At 38.9% G+C, this 19,321-nt stretch overlaps 1 protein-coding gene across 1 annotated transcript; it reads right to left on the bottom strand.

The window, feature by feature from the left end:
- Window positions 1–1,015: 1,015 nt before the first annotated feature.
- Window positions 1,016–17,021, bottom strand: rab3ab (RAB3A, member RAS oncogene family, b). The gene is made up of 5 exons (XM_079349871.1): window positions 16,912–17,021; window positions 6,778–7,002; window positions 4,358–4,476; window positions 3,589–3,713; window positions 1,016–3,369 (listed from the first exon to the last, which is right to left on the bottom strand). Exons 2-5 carry the CDS (start codon window positions 7,000–7,002, stop codon window positions 3,179–3,181), a joined length of 660 nt encoding a protein of 219 aa, XP_079205997.1. The 5' UTR covers window positions 16,912–17,021; the 3' UTR covers window positions 1,016–3,178.
- Window positions 17,022–19,321: the final 2,300 nt, after the last annotated feature.

Here is a 19,321-nt window from a genome sequence, read left to right on the forward strand (position 1 = left end):
CACAGGTTGTCCTGAAAAATAAAATAGACGTACATGCATGGTGGTGACTTACTCGACACCTTTTTACTTAAGGATAACAAATGGCCTCAACATAAAAACAATATAGGTTTGATTTTAGTCAATATATGGCAATCTGCCTCAAACAACACTTTGGTCTGTTTTATTATATGACAGAGCAATTCATTTTATTTCAGGAACAAATATAGACCTACGCTTTTTTCGTCTGTTTTTACATGCTCAGGTAGTGAGGTATTCTCATTTGTCAACCTGCTGCTTTTTGCACTGAATAAGATCTTTTCAAATTGACAGGGTGAAACAGCGCCATCCTGAGTCTTTTGGGGAAACATTTAAACATTGCCACAGAAATGGCAATGTCGATGACAAACTCAGGTGAATCTGATCTTGACACCACAATGTTTCATTATATTAAATTAATTTGGATATGACAGTCTTTGGTAAAAACAGCTTGTATCATCGGCTTCTTATCTATTATAAGCAGTATTTTAGGGATTTTAGCTTTGTTAAAAAATTGCAAGTACCCATCTCACCCCTAAAAAAAAAAGTTATCTTCAAAAACAAGAGTTAACTGATAGTAACTTTTTATTGTCTTACCACAAAGTACAGATAAAATCATCCACAGCAGAGAGATATGCTGTGGATAAAATCATCCACAGCATATCTCTCGTCTTAATGGCCCAAACTGAGCAGGATTTGTAGAGGCAGTGATACCAGACTAACATGTTTCTGCGTGCTAGTAGTAGATCTAAAGTCTGCAACCTCTACAAAGCATGATGGTTTTTTTTTTTTGGGTGTAGATACTGTAGTGTGTATTGCTTCGCAACAGAGTGACACATTCATTCACAAGCAGGCCAAGAAATGAATGCTGATACAGAACAACATGGCTCTTTTTGGGGATTAACTGTCTTTTTTTTTTTTACTGCTTTCTTCTTTTTTTTTCTCTTGCAAGCCTGAGTCGATACAACACAATCCACACACATGACTCAAAGATGCAGTATTTACAGATCAGGTTTATATTGAGAGGAAGACGTTTTAGAAAGGAGAACAATTTCAAAGTTTGGATTTTACTGGAAAAGAAACAGTCACAACCAGTAAGAAGTGAAATATAAATGCAGGATCAAAACCGTCTCACAGGTTTGTCATGATCATCACTCCCTTTAAAGAACATTCCCGTCTTGATGAGGGACTTGTTTTCTGTTTTTAACAGTCAGTGGCTTGTCTGTGGTCTCACATGCCAATAGTAAATCAGTGTTACCCTCAAAATGAAGGGTAGATTTGCTGTGATCACTTATTTTTTTCCAAATCGCTTTGGCCCACCAAGCAGCACTTATTGTATAATAATTCTTAACTTAAAAAAATTATTTAAAAAAAGTTAAATTTGCATCCTACAACCAGATCAGAGAGCTGTTTCTACAGAAATCCTTGGTGAGGTGGAGAAAAGGGTACACAGTGCTGGAAAAAAAAATGTAAACCTGCAAAGGATTAAATACTATTGTAAGAACCTCAATAGAAACCACATGACTTTTCCACATGTCACCCAAAGACTGAGCATTGCACACAACATCACAAACTGTTATTCTGTCTCTGAAGAGGTCTGATGATTGGGTGTTGTTGCCACAAAACAAGTGAACATTAGATCACAGAGCGATAGATTTGCTCAGGTTAAGAGACAAACATTACTGCACCCCAGTCTTTCACGTTCCACCAAACTCACTAGGGGCAGATGATTTGATTTGCACTCCAAAGATTTGATTCTAAATACTGCAAACCAGATTTAAAGCAGCATATTTAAAGGAGCGTGTGTCTCAATCAACCTGGGTTTCCATGACTTGTTCCCTACAGAGCTGACCCAATCTATTCTCAAAACCCATTCCATCACATGTAGGAGAACGAATATTTGTTGCAGGACTCAAAGTGTTCTGCGTAGGACTGTAAAGTCATATATTGTGAATTGTTACAACAGAATTAAAACTCAAGACTTCACGTCCATCCAGCTCAGACAAAAGCACACACATGTAGGATTTCCTCGGCCAACTGTATAATACTATAATATTTACATGTAGCATTGCTGGCATCAAAACTACACAATTGTAGAGCACAAAAATGCTTAAAATTGGACTTAGCCATTATATTAGAGCCACTTTAAAATATTTCCTTTTAGTTGATAGGATTTGTAGGTAGACCCTACGACTTGTTATTTAGACTTAAAGGGTCACTCTGCTTTCGCCCCCCTCAGCAGGAGGTTTCTGACTGAGCGTCACATACCTCTTTACTTTTCAGTCTCCACATATCACTTCATTCCTTTTATAATTCATTTCCAGATATGCATACCTGTAGATATTATACATACAGTATATATTGCACAACACTTATACGTACATTTGAAATAAATATAATTAAATAAAATGTGTCTCTTAATTTTTTGCTTTTTTTTTTTTTTACCTAACTCTATCTTGTTCATATTTTCCCCACCCAGTGCTTAAAGTATGAAAAGAATAGTGGGGCACTAGTATATAAAAAAGAAATGTAAAAACATAAAAAGACAAAATCAATCGCTGAGATGGGTTATGAAATAAAACACAATATTCTTTGTTGAGATACCAGGTGAGACAACATGTATGAAACACAGATCTATGTATGTTAGATTCTGCATGTATCCAGAATCGTATAAGATACTGAAACCACTGTGGCTCTGTTGGACACAATAAACTGAGGCTGACATCAAGACTTTTGACATAAAACAAAGTACTGTAAACATCGGAAGGATTTAAATGGCACTTGGACGCCGTCAAATCCTTCTTGTCAAATCACAATAAGGAAGAGGGTGACAACAGAAGAAGGCCTTCAAAAACCCTGGGCTGCAAAGAGTCTGAAACACTCTGGTTTTATTGAACTAGCTTTGGCATCAGACAATCAAAAGAAAAGCAGACACCTTTAAACTTCCTCCTAAGGAACAAAACACAGTTCAAGCACTGTTCCAGGAATATCTCAGAGCATTTCAGACTCTTCTCAACCTGGTTCTTGTGCCCATCAGCCAATTACAGAAGGATGCAGGACAGTGAGCAAGAAGAGTGATGGAGGATGGACCCAAGGCCGCTGGGGTCCAGCAGAAAGATGAAAACAGAGGAAAAAGGAAGGGAGGGGGGGAGAATAATCAACTTTAACATGCACAGTCCTGGCGAGGAGGAGTAGGCTGCTCTGTCAGCTGGGGCCCCTGTTTGGCCCCTGTAACAGCGGGGTCTCCGGCGTCAAGGCTCTCAGACATCTTTTCACAGATGATGTCGACCAGGCGCTCAAAGGTCTGCTTCACGTTGATGTTGTCTTTGGCACTGGCCTCAAAGAACTCAAACCCTGGAGAGTAAATAAAGTGCAGGAGACTGTCAAAGAGGTCGAATGAGGATTTGGTGTGTCCTTAGCGTAGCGGGTAAGATGTCATAGTGAAATGGTTTCTAACCCTGCCTGAAGCTCTGTTTCAGAAAATTAATTATCTCATTAACTCACTTCTGTACAAACAGAGTTCCTAATGTTGAATAGTAGATGTAATTGTGTGTATTTACAAAATAAACTCACCAAGGTGTTCGGACAGCTGCCGGCCTCTGTCTCCGTTCACCACTCGCTCGTCATCCATGTCACATTTGTTTCCAACTAGCAGCACCTGGGCGTTGTCCCACGAGTACGTCTTTATCTGAGTAGACCTGAGAACCATCACACCATGTGATTAGACAGGGGGGGAATCCTACGTTAATGATCAGTTACATGCTTTCTTATCAGTTTCTAACAGACTTTAAAAATCTGCTTAATAAAATATGGCACTTTTCAGTTGTTTAAAATCAGGTCACAGGTTTACCTCACTTTGTTTTGTCTGACTGACTGTTTAACTGAAAGAAAGGTTGAATTCAGGAACAGTGTGACAAAAATGTGACATGTAGATTGAGAGTAAAAACTCTGTCCAATGACAAAAAGAAGAATCGGCCAAAACCAATTGGCAAATAATAATATAAATATAGATTTTGAAATTGTGTGTAGGGATAATTGAGTGACTTTCCAGCAAAGACACAGTGAGATAAAGTCCCAACAGGGGACAGAAAAGGACAAGGATTATGATATCTGCAGCATCCGGCTGATCTGCAGACACAAAGGACGCTGCGGCCCTTCAAACAATACAAACAGAAACCTGAATCGTCTCCTCTGCTAATCAATCTTCTGTATCTCTACATCTATTTCCAGACTGCTGCCTATTCTAGGTACCACTCGATCCATTATCTTCACAGCGCTCTCTCTCACAAGTAAAACTCTGAGGTGTCAGTTTACACTCTGGTAATTCCAGCCAATCACCTACCAGTCCTGAACAGCGTTGAAGGACTCCTCGTTGGTGATGTCGTACATGAGGATGAAGCCCATGGCTCCTCTGTAGTAGGCCGTGGTGATAGTGCGGTAACGCTCCTGACCTGCTGTGTCCTGGAGAAAAATAAAGAAGTGAGAGGGACGTTTCATTAACTCTGTCCTTAGAACTCCGTTATACTATATGGTGAGTTCTGACAGATTATTTAAGTATATAAAAAAATCACACATTTAGCACTGTTTTGTTCAATTAATTAAAACTATAGTGTTTGATTCTGAAACTAACACAACAACACAAGTTAGGCACAAAGGAAAAGATTCTTTCCAGCAGTGTGTACAACTGATAACTAGGGTTGTCATGATACCTTAATTTTAAATCTAAAATATTGACTACTGTGTCGAAATAGTCTGGTTAGCGTTAAGATACATGACAACCACACACACAAACACGCCACAAGGAGAATCTGTCAGTTGAGGCAAGATTTGCCAAAACACGTTCCTGGCTTATCCTCCGTTACTCTCCCTGTATCTCTTCTTGGCAGCCAACAGAGGTGAGGCTGAATTTCAGTACTGAGCTCTAATGAATGCTCAGAGAATTAAAGCACCATGTTTGCGATACCTAACACCCTGAGTCTCTCTTTGAGTTGAGCAGTCTCAGTGTGTGCCAAACATAGGGGCTTCAAAGGAAATCATTACCATGATGAAACCAGTGACCATTAATTGAAGTACAGCTCCCATCCCTTTTATTATACTAAACACAGAACACATTCGCTCTACATGCTATAACATAGAGGATGTTGACAAGTGTTCCCCTTTTCTTCTTTTTGCCTCATTAATGTGTTTTTTTTAACTCACACATGATGAGAACTGAAGCTCGATGTTGTTTGTTATAATGTGCTGTAACCCCAGTTCATGTCCTTGACGTCCTCATTGCTGCAGGCCACTCACGGTGAGAGCATCAACTCTATACCTAAGATGTCATTGTAGGTAGCACTAGAAGCTGTTATGTAATGAACACAATGGACTACTCATCTTTAGTGCTAGCACAAGCCCTGAAAGCAGTTAAAGCTATGAATATATAGACATTCCTCTGCCTGTATGCCTGAACCAAAAATAAAGCAAAAAAAGACATTAAACTTTAACCAATTATATTCAGATTAATAGCCTTCAAAAGCAACAGTAACTGGAGTAATACATATTGTGGTGTTGGTAGTACTGTATTATACGATGCTGAAAAGCTTGATTACAGATATTAATGGTATAATTTATTGATCTCACAAGATTATTTCATACTTTTGATAGTGTCCTATCTAACTGCTATTTTGCTATACAGCAGTTGGATATATTGCTATATATAGAATATTTGCGTGATTGTCACATGTTGAAATCAAGATGGAGATTTTTTTAAAACATATTTTTCACATCCAAGAGTACTGTAACTAACCTGTGAATACAAATTAATCCACAATACATAATAAGTTAAATTCACATAGATCTTGTTTAATAGGTTTAACTGCACACTTTTTAAATAAACATTATAGATTTTCATCATTTGTGTTGAGCATTTTCATTTTCCTTCTTATGGAATATCAGCTGAGAGAACTGCAGATGGGTGGGGGATGGGTGTGAATGTGTGTGTGGCTGCATGTGTGTGTGTGTGTGTGTGTGTGTGTGTAGGTTTCGGCAAGTGAAATGTGTAGTAGTGGGGGAAGGGATAGCAGTGCCAAGTCATTTGTTATTCTTGCTCTGATTGGTTGATAGTGTCGTCCTAACCATTGGCAAATGCTGAAAACAGCAACTCACATAGAACACACGCACACAAACACAAACACACTTTGGTGTGCTACAGAAGGTGGGGTAAAGGATGAATGTACGTGATGCAGAAGCACCAGTTTCCTCAGGGTGCCTGCTGTCTTTACTCTGCTCCATGATTGTGTTTACGGTGAGGCCCTCAGAAGCAAACACACAACTGATGCAACAAAATGTCAGAAAAAACACCTTCCTCTTTGTTCCTGCAGCTCCTGTTTTGGGCATCATGTCATTTCTTCTATTGATCCGATTCTACTGATAATGTCCAATGATACAGAAAGGGTGGCACTGCAGGAAAACGTTTCTGTGGCCTCCATGATATATAAGGACATTTTGTAATGTGCAAAAGCATTATAGAATATTGTTATAACGATATAAATTAAACTAAAATCTAACTCAGTTTCTATATTTGTCTCTTGTTGTTGGGCAAAGTCAAATTTTCCCCAAAGACAGAAACAACAATTTTAATCTTATTAAATGTCTTGTAAAATTGTATTTGCTGTATGTTTAGATATTTTAAAATAATATCAGGTTTTTCAGCAGTCTCAAGCGCTGTTTTCTTTTATCAGCGTTTCATTTTTTAAGTTCTTGATTCTCACAGTGTCTTACCCAGATCTGTAATTTGATCCTCTTGTCATTCCTGTAGATGGTCTTCACCTTAAAGTCTATGCCCACCGTACTGACGAAGGCCGGCGTGAAGGAGTCGTCGGCATAGCGGAACAAGAAGGAGGTTTTGCCCACGCTGCTGTTGCCAATGATGAGGATCTTGAACATGTAATCAAAGTTTTGATCTGAAGACTCTTTCTGCCCGTAGGTCGCTGTAGCTGAAGCCATCTGTCAACGGAAGAAAACAACCAGTCAAGCAACAATCACATTCAATACCAATAATGCAGAAAATACAGCTCACATGATTCATGCATGAGCCTATATAACTATTTAAAATGTCATAGTTGATCAGGCTCTTACTGCTCTCTGCTACGGCTGTACAAACAAGCAAGACTCTGACGACCACAACACAAGAATCACAACATGAACAGTTTGTTGGGCAGTCTGTGTGGGCTTTTTATCTCTTGGGAGTTTCCTCTATGGAGGAATAGCAGATGTTACACCTGAGTTACAGAGCTGCCAAGCAAAAAATTCTAATTAGCAGATGGTGAGGTTGTCTCATTTATTTCAGTTAAGAGCATTTCCCACAGTTCTGTCATATCAATAGGTGCCAACATGACTTTACAGAAAAGCTTTCGTTTGGATTTGCTTTACCATAAAGTTATAAGACTTAAGTAACTGTAGTCATAGGGAGCATAATGTCTTCTTGCATAAGTGTGCACATTGAATACAGTGCAGTTAAAATTTGGGCGAGTTTGATCCTGTGTGAGAGCATGATGCTGTTCAGCTGTGCACAAGGATGGGCTGCTCTGCAGGCTGTGAAAAACACACTTGCATTTAGTTTGTCGTCATGTTTTTCTTCTTCTGCACACAACTGCTGCACAAAATGTGCAGCACAGTTAGACTTGGGCTACAATGGCTTTGTTGGCTGGGTTGAGGTGTGTGTGAATGATGCCGTTAGCTCTGGGTCTGCAGCAGCTCTTGTGTCAGAGCTCTGAAAATAGATGCCAGTGACCTTTCCTGAAAGAACAAATAAAACAATTCTGTTTGAGCCACAATCTTTTAAAAATCTTTCAGCTAGGTAAGTTCAAGGGTGAGAGATCTGATTCAATGAATTATTGTCTGTGGGAAATGAAGGGAACATAAATATACCCCAACAAAGTGAGGGCATGAACACAATCACAACCATGTTATCAGCATAAACATGAGCTACTGCGCCTAAAATAAGAGTGTCCAATCCAATCAATAAAAGGATTGCACATGAGATAGAAATACTGTATAGATGGTATGATAGGATGTTCTGGCAAAGACAAGCCTGCCTTTCTAAATCCATGCTGTTCTCCTCAAAGGTAAAAAAACAAAACACTTCAATTAACTCCTCAGAGGATCAGCAGGGATTGTTTTCCATATAGAAAAAAATGGAAGTTCAGATGAAAGATGAGATTCAACCAGTGTCATGCTTTAGTTCTGTATTTCATCTTTTAGTTCTCATTTCCCTGTATCATTGTGTCCTTCTATGTTGTCTGTAAGTTTGTTTCCAGTGTTACTTGTGTTTTAAGGTCTAGTGTTTACTTGTTTAGTCTTCAGTGTTTCCAGTTTTACTTTGTAATGTCTTCTCCCTGTGCCTCTCTGTGTTTTCTTACATTCTTCAGTTCCCTGTTTCTTCAGCGTTCCATGTTTTACTTTGTAGTTTTCAGTGTTTCCCTCCTTTCTCGATTCCCCTGATTCTCCTCACCTATTTTATTAGTCTCACCTGTGTCTGATTACCCCATCTCTATTTAGTCTCTGTGGTCCTTCCCTCGTGTTGTCAGTTCATTGTAGTGAGTCTGTGAGTGTCATGTGGAGTCTGAGCCTGTCGTTTGTTCCTCCTGCTCCCTGGATTTATTTGGTTTTGGATTTTTCTCCTTGTGCCTTTCTGGATGTTTTGGTATTTATTTTTTTGAGTGAGTTTTGTTTTGCATTTTGTGTCAATAAATCAGCTCCTTGGTCTTACTTGCAATTGGGTCCTCCTTCCTGTTTTCTGCCCGCACTTGTGACAACCAGCATCAGATTGACTCAACACAACAGATGATAATGATAAACGAGTCAGGATGTAACTCTGAACAACTGCTTCGTGCCCCATTAATCAAAGAAGCATTTTGCAACGGTAAGGGGAAAAAAGAAAACCCCTCGGATTTGTCTGGATGCTGCTGAAAGGTGAAAACGTATTGCTCAATCCGTCACGATCAGCTGTGGAGGAGTGAGGAATAAATCATGTCAACAGCAGGAAAAATTAAGGTTGGTTTAGAGTTTGATATGTTCAAAAATGTAGCTCAGTGTACAAACTATGTACAGTAGAGGGTCATTTTAGCAGACTATACAAAAAAGTAAAACCCGCAGCATTCAATAAGTTTCAGGTACGTCTGACAGAAGCGGTCCATTTCAGAGACGTGATACCTGTGACAAGGATTTTGACAGGACTTGTTAAAGATCTTTTTCAGGGCAGGACGTTGATACTTACAGCTGAAGTTACAGACAAAGAGCATGACACCCACACTCACAGCACTCAGAGGTAAGCATACTGTGTGTCGGTATCTTTACATTTAATGACCGACACACTTTACCCTTGCAGGAGGTAGTAGGTCAGCTGCAGAGCTAGGTTAGTCAAATCGTGTTTAAATATCAACTGTGTCATCTTTTTAGTCTTTGTGTTTGAGATTTTGTGAATTCATTTGAAAGAACCTGATATTGCTAAATTTGACACACAGCATTTTTGACCTTTGGAAACCTCCACAAGCTCAAAGTTGGAAAAAGTTCCCACAGGTTGATTGTTTGCAAACATGTACAGTAGAGGTGCTTTTTGGAGACATTTGAGTGGGTGTGTCTTTTATACACTCATATGCAATCTCTCCCTCTCTCCGATAGGACAGTCTTTCTACTGTCCTATCTCTAAAATAAAGGTATGAAAATAATCTGACAAAAGAAAATGCTAACTTAAAGCCACACGATTGATTCTCTCACATTTACTGCTGTGATTTGTGCTGCTGGCCAGCAAGTGACTTCAAGAATTTTGGCCTTCAAGAATAAAAAGGATTCAAGAAGCTGTCCGACACATCGGCTTGAGCACACAGGCCTCAAAGTCTCTGAACCCGGCTCTATATTTAGATCGTTATCTCAACCCAGCTGCAGTGAAAGACGAGAACTCTCAGGGAATGAAGCACAAACAAAACAACTGCACCCTCCTTACAGCTCCGGACGATCGGTTTACATGAAGGAACACAGAGATGCTCCATAAATAATACAGAAGCAGAGACTCCTCTTCAACACAAGGTGGTTTTTATGCACGGAGGCTGAGCAGGTAGACAGAGACGTGAGGTCAAACCAGCATCAACCAACTTTAAATTAACTCCGAATTTAAAAAAGAGAGGAAGAATAATGAAATCAAATGTTTACCACCAACTCTGATCTAATTTGCGTACATGAGATTTCTCTCATCTTCCCTAAATTCAATTCAAAGAAGTGCAGCAGCTTGTCGTGAGATAATATTTGGTTCATGTCAAATTCTGTTCAGCCCATGATGTGAAAGATTCTTCACAAATCTGCAGCCTGTCGGTCCCATTCACACTTTAAAAGGCATCATGATTTACTCAAAAGATTCGGAGTAGAATCCAGAATATGGGACATGGTTTTACTTGAATGTCCACAATGCATTCAGAAATTAAATCGAGAAACTAGTTTTAAAATAAAAAATCACTTTGCATTTGCAAACAGTTGCAGCGCCATGCCCTTCCAATAAGATTTACTCTCTGGTAATGATTTTGTTTTTAAATTTCAACCAAGAAGATGCCTGACATGATGTCTTGTGTCTCTCAGTACATTAACAATCAGAGGCTACAAGGGCAGTTATGTTTATGTTTTCTCCACTATAGCAGGCTGCATATTTTATTTTTGGCAAATTGAAACCACATAAATGTTGCTCGAACACTTTATTTATATTTAAGCCAAATTGTCCGACTCTTCTCTTTATTCCTCCATAATTTACAAAAAGCCAAAATTTGAGAGGTGTAAACAAATTCAAATGAACCGTGACCTCATGCTGAACCCGACCGCCATCCAAACGTGTCTTTTGGATGACTGAATGTGAGTCTGCAGCGATGTGAGCGGTAGTTTGACTCACTGTGGGTTTGAGTGTAATCCACAACAACACGAGAACAAACACATGAGACGCGTGGTACGATAACAACCAGAGAGTCTGGCTGGATACACTTGATCGTCGTTGTCAAACAGCGGGATCAATTCTGTGAAACGGTAAAGAAAGGTGGATCTGTTTTGGCTTTTCTTCTTCTTAAACAAACACGTTCGAGAATATCCACTGATCCCAGAGTAATCACAGGCGACATGGTTGTGCAGTGTATCTGGTGTCAGTTCATTTGGAGTGTCATCAGTGATTTCATAAAATCTGAATGCATGAGAAAGACTTAAGATGGGATTTTACCTTAGCAACAATCTCTTTATCAACCTAACAAAGTAACATAATCACTGGTAAATCCTCATTTCCCACAGGATTCAAACAACCACCTAATAAGGCTTGTGGTAGAACTATTTATCCACCCCAATCTATTTCCTGCATGGATGTTGCTATCAACCCTAAAATAAAAACACAGGGCACATTCAAGAGAAAACACATGCTAATCTCTCAAACGTTCACAAACCGACTTTGCTAAAAGAGCTCTAATCAAACCAAATGTCTTACAACATTTTACATTGAAAAAGGAAGCTGGTACACTAGATCTGTTTCTCCCATGTATCGGAAAACAAACAGCAATCCATGCATGTATAATTCAAGAAAATTCTCTTCATCATTACAAACAGATTTGTTTTCGTCTGCCGCTATTTTTAACACCTGCTTTGTGTAACTTTTAAACTTGACTTTACCAAAATGTACATCCAACCCACTCAAAGGAAGCTCACGCTGGATCAAAGTCGGGACTTGGTGTTTGATTTCGTCTTTGGCCAGTCTTTTTAAAAATGTATCTCCTCGTGTTACTGATGTACCAAAGTGTCAACTCAGCTCAGCACATATTTCAAGCCACGTGCAGTTTTATTGACAAGTTTTCCTGAGCTGAGTCAGCAGTCTTTCAGTTACAGCATATTAGGCTCGTTTTAAACTTGGAACAGAAAGTCAAGTTATTTCAGTGTTTGGATTGAACTCTTCCTCAAAACGTTTTGAAGATCTTCTTGCTCTATGTCTTCCCGTCATCCGAAAGTATTTCTGCTCTTTCAGGAAACATTTCTCTTTTCTTTAACTTTTTCGGACAGTAGATTTGATATTGACAAACAAAGTGGTTGTGTGCCACTAGCAGTGATTACAGGAGGTTAAACATGACCAGGAACAGTCTGAGGTCTGGATGTTGTTAAACACGTTCACACACTGTTGTCTTTAAGAGGAGGCTGCTGAGTGTCTTTGTGTGATGAGATTACTGCAGCCTTTCCTCTGCATCTCAGAGATGAGCTAAGAAAAAAAGAGAGTTGGATTAACCATCACAAAACCCTCATTCGATACAGAAGATTACAGAGTAAGAACCGCGTGCTTAATCTCAAAGTAATTAACAATTTCCAATTATTGAAATGTCTCTCGCAGGATGCACGATGTTTCAACTGCCTTCACTCTGCTGCCTCAACATGAAATCTGCTTTTGAACAAAGCCACAAGTCAAGTGGGCTGAACTGAACACACTGAGAGCGATCTGAACACAAGAATGTGAACAACTTGGTGGTTGCCACATTGAACACACTGACTCAACCTCACTTTCGGTCAACCCACAAAAAAAGCCAAGAAGCTGAGCTGAATTGGGCCTGAAGCCTTTTGGTCAAAAGCTAAACATGCTTGTTTGCCATCAGATCAGTAACGTCCCTAAATATCATAACGTGTGCTCTTTATTAAGACAAACCCATTAGTTACAAAAAACTATGTGTTAGCACTGTGTGTCTGGTAAAGATGTCATGTTCAAAACAAAAGGTATACCAGTTATACCAGTATGTATTAGTGTGTGGGGGGCTGAAATGGCTTTTGCAGCCAGGTTCAACATTTAAAGGACTGCAGTTTTTTTTGCACTTCCTGAATGGCTTCTTATTTATTTATTTATTTTTCCCATTGAAGGCTGCCACATGCTCAGGTACACAAAACAACGGAGTTAATCGATGCAAATATCATAAATGTTGGAAGGTCTGAACTCGTAGCATCTGGACTGGTCCTACAGGGTCAAGAGCTCTTTATCAAGAGAAAAGTTTGTAAAATGTTTTACAAATTCCTAACAGACAACGATTGGCTTTTGTAATAAAAAAAAAAAACTAACATGATTATAATGCATTATTCATAGTTTCACTGATAAGACAAATTGTTTCCCCCGAGTGTCATCAAAAACAGTTTGACCCACTGTTTATTTAAGCCTCTGTACATGTGCCGGGTAGTGTCCTGGCGTCAATGAAGCAACAAAGAATCATCATTGTAACAAACTTGACAATGATCAATTTAACATGAGATAAAAATCTCTCAATAAGACTCTTTTAACATTAAAGGCATTTTAATTTAAGTGTTGAGTGTGAACATTGTCTTTCTGATTTTAGATGTCGTTATTTTTAACAAATATTGGGATTCTGATGGTTAAAAGCTGTAAAAAGATATTGAAAATCTCTAAAATTAACATCACAATCCATCTCGTCATATCAGTGGCCACCACATGAAAGGTCCTATCACATTGGCCCTTAGATTAAAATCCACTCCTTTGGGTTGAGTAACAGAAATGGGACACTGAGACAAGACTAAATGTCAGGACGGACGTGACAAAGACGACAAATACGTCCTGACAGTAGCTGCTAAAGGAGACCTCGGCTCCTCTGTCAGGGAGGACGAGGAATAGTTTTAAAATGTGTAGCACAGAGGACAAACATGAATCACTCAAACGCTTCAATATATCTTTGAATACGATGATAAAAACCCTGACATAGATACTGAGAGGAGCAAATTGTGTTTCTAATCCTTATCCAATCAGGAGATGTGAGATTCTGTTCTGGACAAAGACTTCAGCAACACTCTGATCTTAACCAGCCACCAAATGTTTCCAATCATCTCTGATCTCATTTGTACATTCCTGTATCTTCTCCCTCCATCAGGTCTACTTTCACTGCATGTTAAATAACGCTCTTGTCCTGCTTCTACTTTATGATTAATCCTGCAAAAAGTTTGCTTAAAAACCCCCCCATCATCAATACTTCCTGATCTCAGGGTTAATCGCATCCCTGTCGAGAATCTCACGGTCATTAACGAGTGTTGATGTTTTATTGATCAAAGGTCAACCTGATTTAACACGCAGAGATCTATAGCAGATATTTGCAACTTTAAGCAACAAACATCACACTCCTATCGTGATCAGGACGAAGGGCAGAGGTAAAGAACACAGCTACTGAAGCGGCGTTAACAGTAAAGTAGAACATTAAGGTTACTGTTTTCGATTTAAGTATTTTCATTTTATGCTATGTTACATATTTAGTCAGTTACTTACTGGTCTGATTTAAACAGTACTCAGATACTTAAAAATAGTTTAAACCTCTTCTAACATCGTTAAACATGAATACAGGAAACAATATTACATTTGACTGTTAAAATAATGCGAAAAGGTGCCGCTAAAAAGTTTTTTATACACACAGCTAAAAGATAAGAGGTGCCAAACTGTCCTCAAGTGTTGCCAAAACAGCATAAAATATTGAAAGTTGCTCATGAGATCTTAAACCAAATGATTCAAAAACTCTGTTGTCAACCAGATTTAGAAATAACCTCTTGCACTTCAATCCTTGTAGGGTAGAAAAGGATTTCACAGATCTGAAATGTTACACCCAACCCACAGGAGGAGAACTAGAACGCTTCATCAAAACATGATTAGAGAAACCAGCGAGACTCTGAGGAATAGTATATTTATCTGCTAAACATCCATACAACATCGGTCAAGCTTGTAAAATTCTAATCAATTTAATTTGTTGGGGGGGTGATGTAGTTTAAAAGTGTTGTCAGCAGCCATTTGATCTTTGATCTGAGCCCTTTAGCCATCTGCATGTGTTTGTACTTTTCCTTCTTATAGGCTGCTGCTCTATCTCTGTAGCCTCAATAAGATACAACTTAATGTTAGTGTTTTTGATGATTCTTAAAGTCCGTAAAATATTCAGCTTTTGAGGTTCTTTCTCTCTACAAAGTAGGGCACTGAACTGGACCACTGAAACACAAACAGATGAAAAAAGATGTCTCCTCCATAAAGCAGCAGTGGGTTTGTGTGCAGATGCTCCCAGTTTGCCTGAGACGGCATTTTCCCCCTTCTCCTCCAATCACGTGCCTCCTTTTCGAGAAAGCGTGGATGCAGATGAGGAGAGAGAAGGGGGCTCTAAAAATAGCATCATTTCTTTCCTTTTTTTTCTCCACAGCAAAAAGGAGGCAGAGAGGATGCCTGGGATGTTTGTTGGTGCTTCAGTGTGCAGATGAAAAAAACATCCCTCAGTGTTCGTCTGCACATTTGTTTCTAGGTCTTTTTTTTTTGGTAAATAAAGACATAAATACTTTTTTATTTTTCAAAATAAAAAAAAACTTTCTTATATTAGACTTTCTGAAATATGATGAGATCAGTAGTTGATAAAATACAGCTCAAACAATTAATATAGTTCTGACATAATTAATTATGGTTTCTTTTTTTAAAGCACAGAAAGACTCTGAAGCAGGTTTAACCTTCTGTGTTACAATACATATCTCAAAAGAAGAAGAGAAGAATTCATTGCTTATGGTAAAAGCATCTGAACTGAAATTCATTTTCTAAAACTGTGCCCGCAGAATCCCAGAAGACCTATAATCCTTAATGACTAACGTATGAAACGTAATAAAAAATATTGATCCAACATATGACACGGTGGCAGTGTTTGTCCCAGTAAATACAGATGTGTATATTCCCAAGAGAAACAGCAGATGCCTCACTCGTGCCTTTAGGTCTGACTGTTAGTGACATAACTGTCAGCAGGAAGAAGTGCAGATCCTGCAAGCTAGACTTTTTCCTGCACAAAATTACACAATAAATTTAAACCAAACACTAAAACATCATCCATAATTAGTTTACAGCTCTTTTAAAGGGATACGTTGCACTCTTTCAAAATCAAATCACCTATTGTATGGCAACATTTTGAAATAATGTACATAAATGTAGAATTTCATTCAACTACAAGGACTCAAATTTACATCAAAATGTGCAGAAAAAATCTTAAAGTCAGGGACCAAAAAAGTTCACGCTGGGAGTATTTCATGATATTTGAACATGTGAAGTATAACTTTGTAAATCTAGGAAACTCTAAACATGCTTTCTTTTACAGACAGTCTTACATAATTACATAATTATTTCTGTTTTCTGAGATGTGCATTTTGCAGTCTGGGAAGCACACACATGCTTACTAATGTATACATATCTATATATATCATATATATGTATATCATATCTATCTATATAAATATCTGATAGGTTTAAGAGTGAACGTTTTTCTCATTTGACAAGAACATAACATACATGTTAAGCTCTAAATACTACTCAACGTTATAATATATGCATACCTAGTTATCATTAATGACTCACAGTGAGTCACTCAGTAGTGACCTCTCAGGTTATCTCATGTTAACACTCTTTTAAAAATCATTAAAAATGAGCAACATATTTATTTTACGTGTAAATTAAATCTGCATATAGCCTATAATTTATCCGTTGAAGCCTGATCTGGTGTTTAAGATGTCGTTTCTGCCTCAAATACAAATTTCCCTGATTCAAACCATCGGACGGTGTGAAACGCCTTTCCTGCAGAACAGGCCGAGAGTCAAACCAGAGATCCAAAAAACCAGAGAAACCTTCACCCGCACAGAAAACGACAATAAATATACATTTAATACGCCTATGGAGCTTTTCACAAAGAAAACAGCTGTTCTAAAGCAAGTACTGTATCTAATGCCAAAGCCTCTAGAATATAAATTACATTTATTGGTATTTAAATATTTACGCTCATTCACACATTACAAATTGCTGAAGCACAAGCAAATAAACGAGGCGTTTCTCCCATTACATACATAAAGACAAAATCCCACCTTTTTAGATTTCAACCCTGCTGCTGTCCACCGCGTCCAGCACCCGCAGAAACAACTACACCTGTGAAGTCACACAGGTTATGCAACACAGCATCCGGCAATCAATTTCAAAATAAAAGTCGTTAGAAGCGACACGTGCACTTTCGCAGACGTTTACAGTCTATGGGTTTAAACTGACTGCGACGATTTAAAAAACATGAATTATTGTAGGAATACAAGAATTGTAACAGTCACTAGTGTTTTCAGAACATTCATTTTAATCGTCAATGATGCTTCAAATAATCGACGCTAATGCCACAAAACACGTTGTTTGACTGCTGTTCAAGGATATATTACTGTTCATTTTTTCAGTCTCAAAAAACACAGACCCGAATTACGTTATCTGTGTTACATATCTGAGCGCGAGGTTTTAAATAATTTTGTTTTGAAGGCGGTACAATTCTCTTGAACATCTGTAACTTCGTCAACTTTACGCAGCGTGGACCGTTGACGTTAAATGAATGACAGGTGGGCGGGATTTAGGCCGCCCTTAAAAAAAGATTGACAACCCAAATGACGAATCCAAAACCACACCGTAACAACTGTCCTGAAACGCCCCTCTCAAATTCTCAACCTTTCATTTATTATTGATGGCCACTGCTGGAAAGATTCAATTATTGATCAGGAGGTCAGCAGCAACCACTATCACCGATCACTAACACACACCTTATAGCCTAATGTTTATTTAAAAAATGTCACAACAAAAACAAATCTATATAAATAAAGAAATAATTTAGAACAAGGGTTAGATGGATAGACTTGTTTTTTCCGTATGAAAAATATTGACTTTTATGCAAAAAAAAAACCCAACATGACAATTTTTAACAGTATTATATCTCTTGATGAGTTAAGTACGTTTAAGATTATTTAAAAAAAAAAATCAATAGGCCAGGGAAGTGGCCTACTATTTGTTTCTAGCTGCTGAAATCAGTCATAAGTTTGATACAAAGGCTACATAGATGTCCTGCTATACTATTCAACAACAGATGATGTAACCTCTGTCCCCCCCCTAATTGAAAATGCCAAAAAACTGCAATTCATCAAGTGTCCACTACAGGCTGCATACAGACCTGTCACCAGACCTTAGTCTTATGCATGGGGGAGCATAATTATTATCAGCCTGTACACATATTTTAATAATCCTATACTGTATTCACACAGCACGCAAAGATCACGTTAAACATCACCAACAGCAATATGACCCGGTACACTAATAAATGATTCTGTAGTCATGCACATTTAACTTAATTTATCTGATAAAATGTATTCAATATAAATGCGTCATTGATTTTGTGGTAATTATTTAAGTGTCTCATGAAGCGTTTGCCTAACTTCTTTCAGTTCTTTGTCCAGGTCTTCAGCCCTATACAATTCTATCAGCAGCAAGTTGCCTTGATAATCAAAATCATTTTGGACTTCTTCCAACTTGCGTTTCTGCTGTGTGAGTTGTCCTCTGTGGAGTTTTAGATCTTTTTCAAGCTCTTCCACTTTATTCACAAGCTCCTTATTGTTCTTCTTCTCGGCCTGCAGCTGGCTGTTTTGAGCTGCCACTACTGCGAGGAGCTCCTCTTTGGTCTTGTTCTTATACAAGTCCTGCTGTGCGTTAAAGAACAGATTGAAGTTCTTTAACTCTTCTCGGAACTTCCTGTTCTCCTCTTCACACTGGAGTCTCCTGTTGACCTCCTCTTGCAGATTCTTCTGTGCCTTCTGGCGCATGCTCTGGTCAATTCTACTCTTGTGCTCGGCATACGCGCTCGTATCCCTCTCCTGCTGCAAATGAACCATTGGATTGTTCATGCCATGCTGGTGATGCTGTTCCACAGACCTTCGTGGTGGTCTGGTGTGAGCATATTATTCACCTGGATAGCGCCATTGACCAGTGGAGTTCCTGTATGGGCGCTCTGGAAAAAAAGGCAGAATTCTAGAATGGATAGAACAGTCACTGCCTCTAACTCAAATGTAACCAATCAAAATGACCACCATCAATCCATGGCCATCCATCCATCCATTTTCTACCGCTTATCCGGGGCCGGGTCACGGGGGCAGCAGTCTAAGCAGAGACACCCAGACTTCCCTCACCCCAGACACCTCCTCCAGCTCTTCCGGTGGGACCCCGAGGCGTTCCCAAGCCAGCCGAGAGACATAGTCTCTCCAGCGTGTCCTGGGTCTACCCCAAGGCCTCCTCCCAGAGGGACATGCCCGGAACACCTCCCTAGGGAGGCGTCATGGGGGCATCCGGACCAGATGCCCGAACCACAAAACTGTAATTCATTGAGTGTCCATTAAAGGCTGCCTGAAAACTGCAACAAGCTCTATGAAACGCAAACGGGATCGGGCTTAATCGAACCAAACTGTACCGATCCGTACCAGA

Source organism: Symphodus melops (assembly GCF_947650265.1).
Source record: "Symphodus melops genome assembly, chromosome: 8".
Taxonomy (NCBI): domain Eukaryota; kingdom Metazoa; phylum Chordata; class Actinopteri; order Labriformes; family Labridae; genus Symphodus; species Symphodus melops.

Bases quoted from the DNA above. Each gene is read 5' to 3' on its own strand.
- rab3ab (XM_079349871.1), bottom strand. From the start codon at position 7,002: ATGGCTTCAGCTACAGCGACCTACGGGCAGAAAGAGTCTTCAGATCAA. The intron at 4,477-6,777 runs GTAAGACACTGT...ATTTTTCTCCAG, and splicing joins GGATCAAATTACAGATCTGG to GACACAGCAGGTCAGGAGCG. The intron at 3,370-3,588 runs GTGAGTTTATTT...TTTACTCTCCAG, and splicing joins GCAGCTGTCCGAACACCTTG to GGTTTGAGTTCTTTGAGGCC.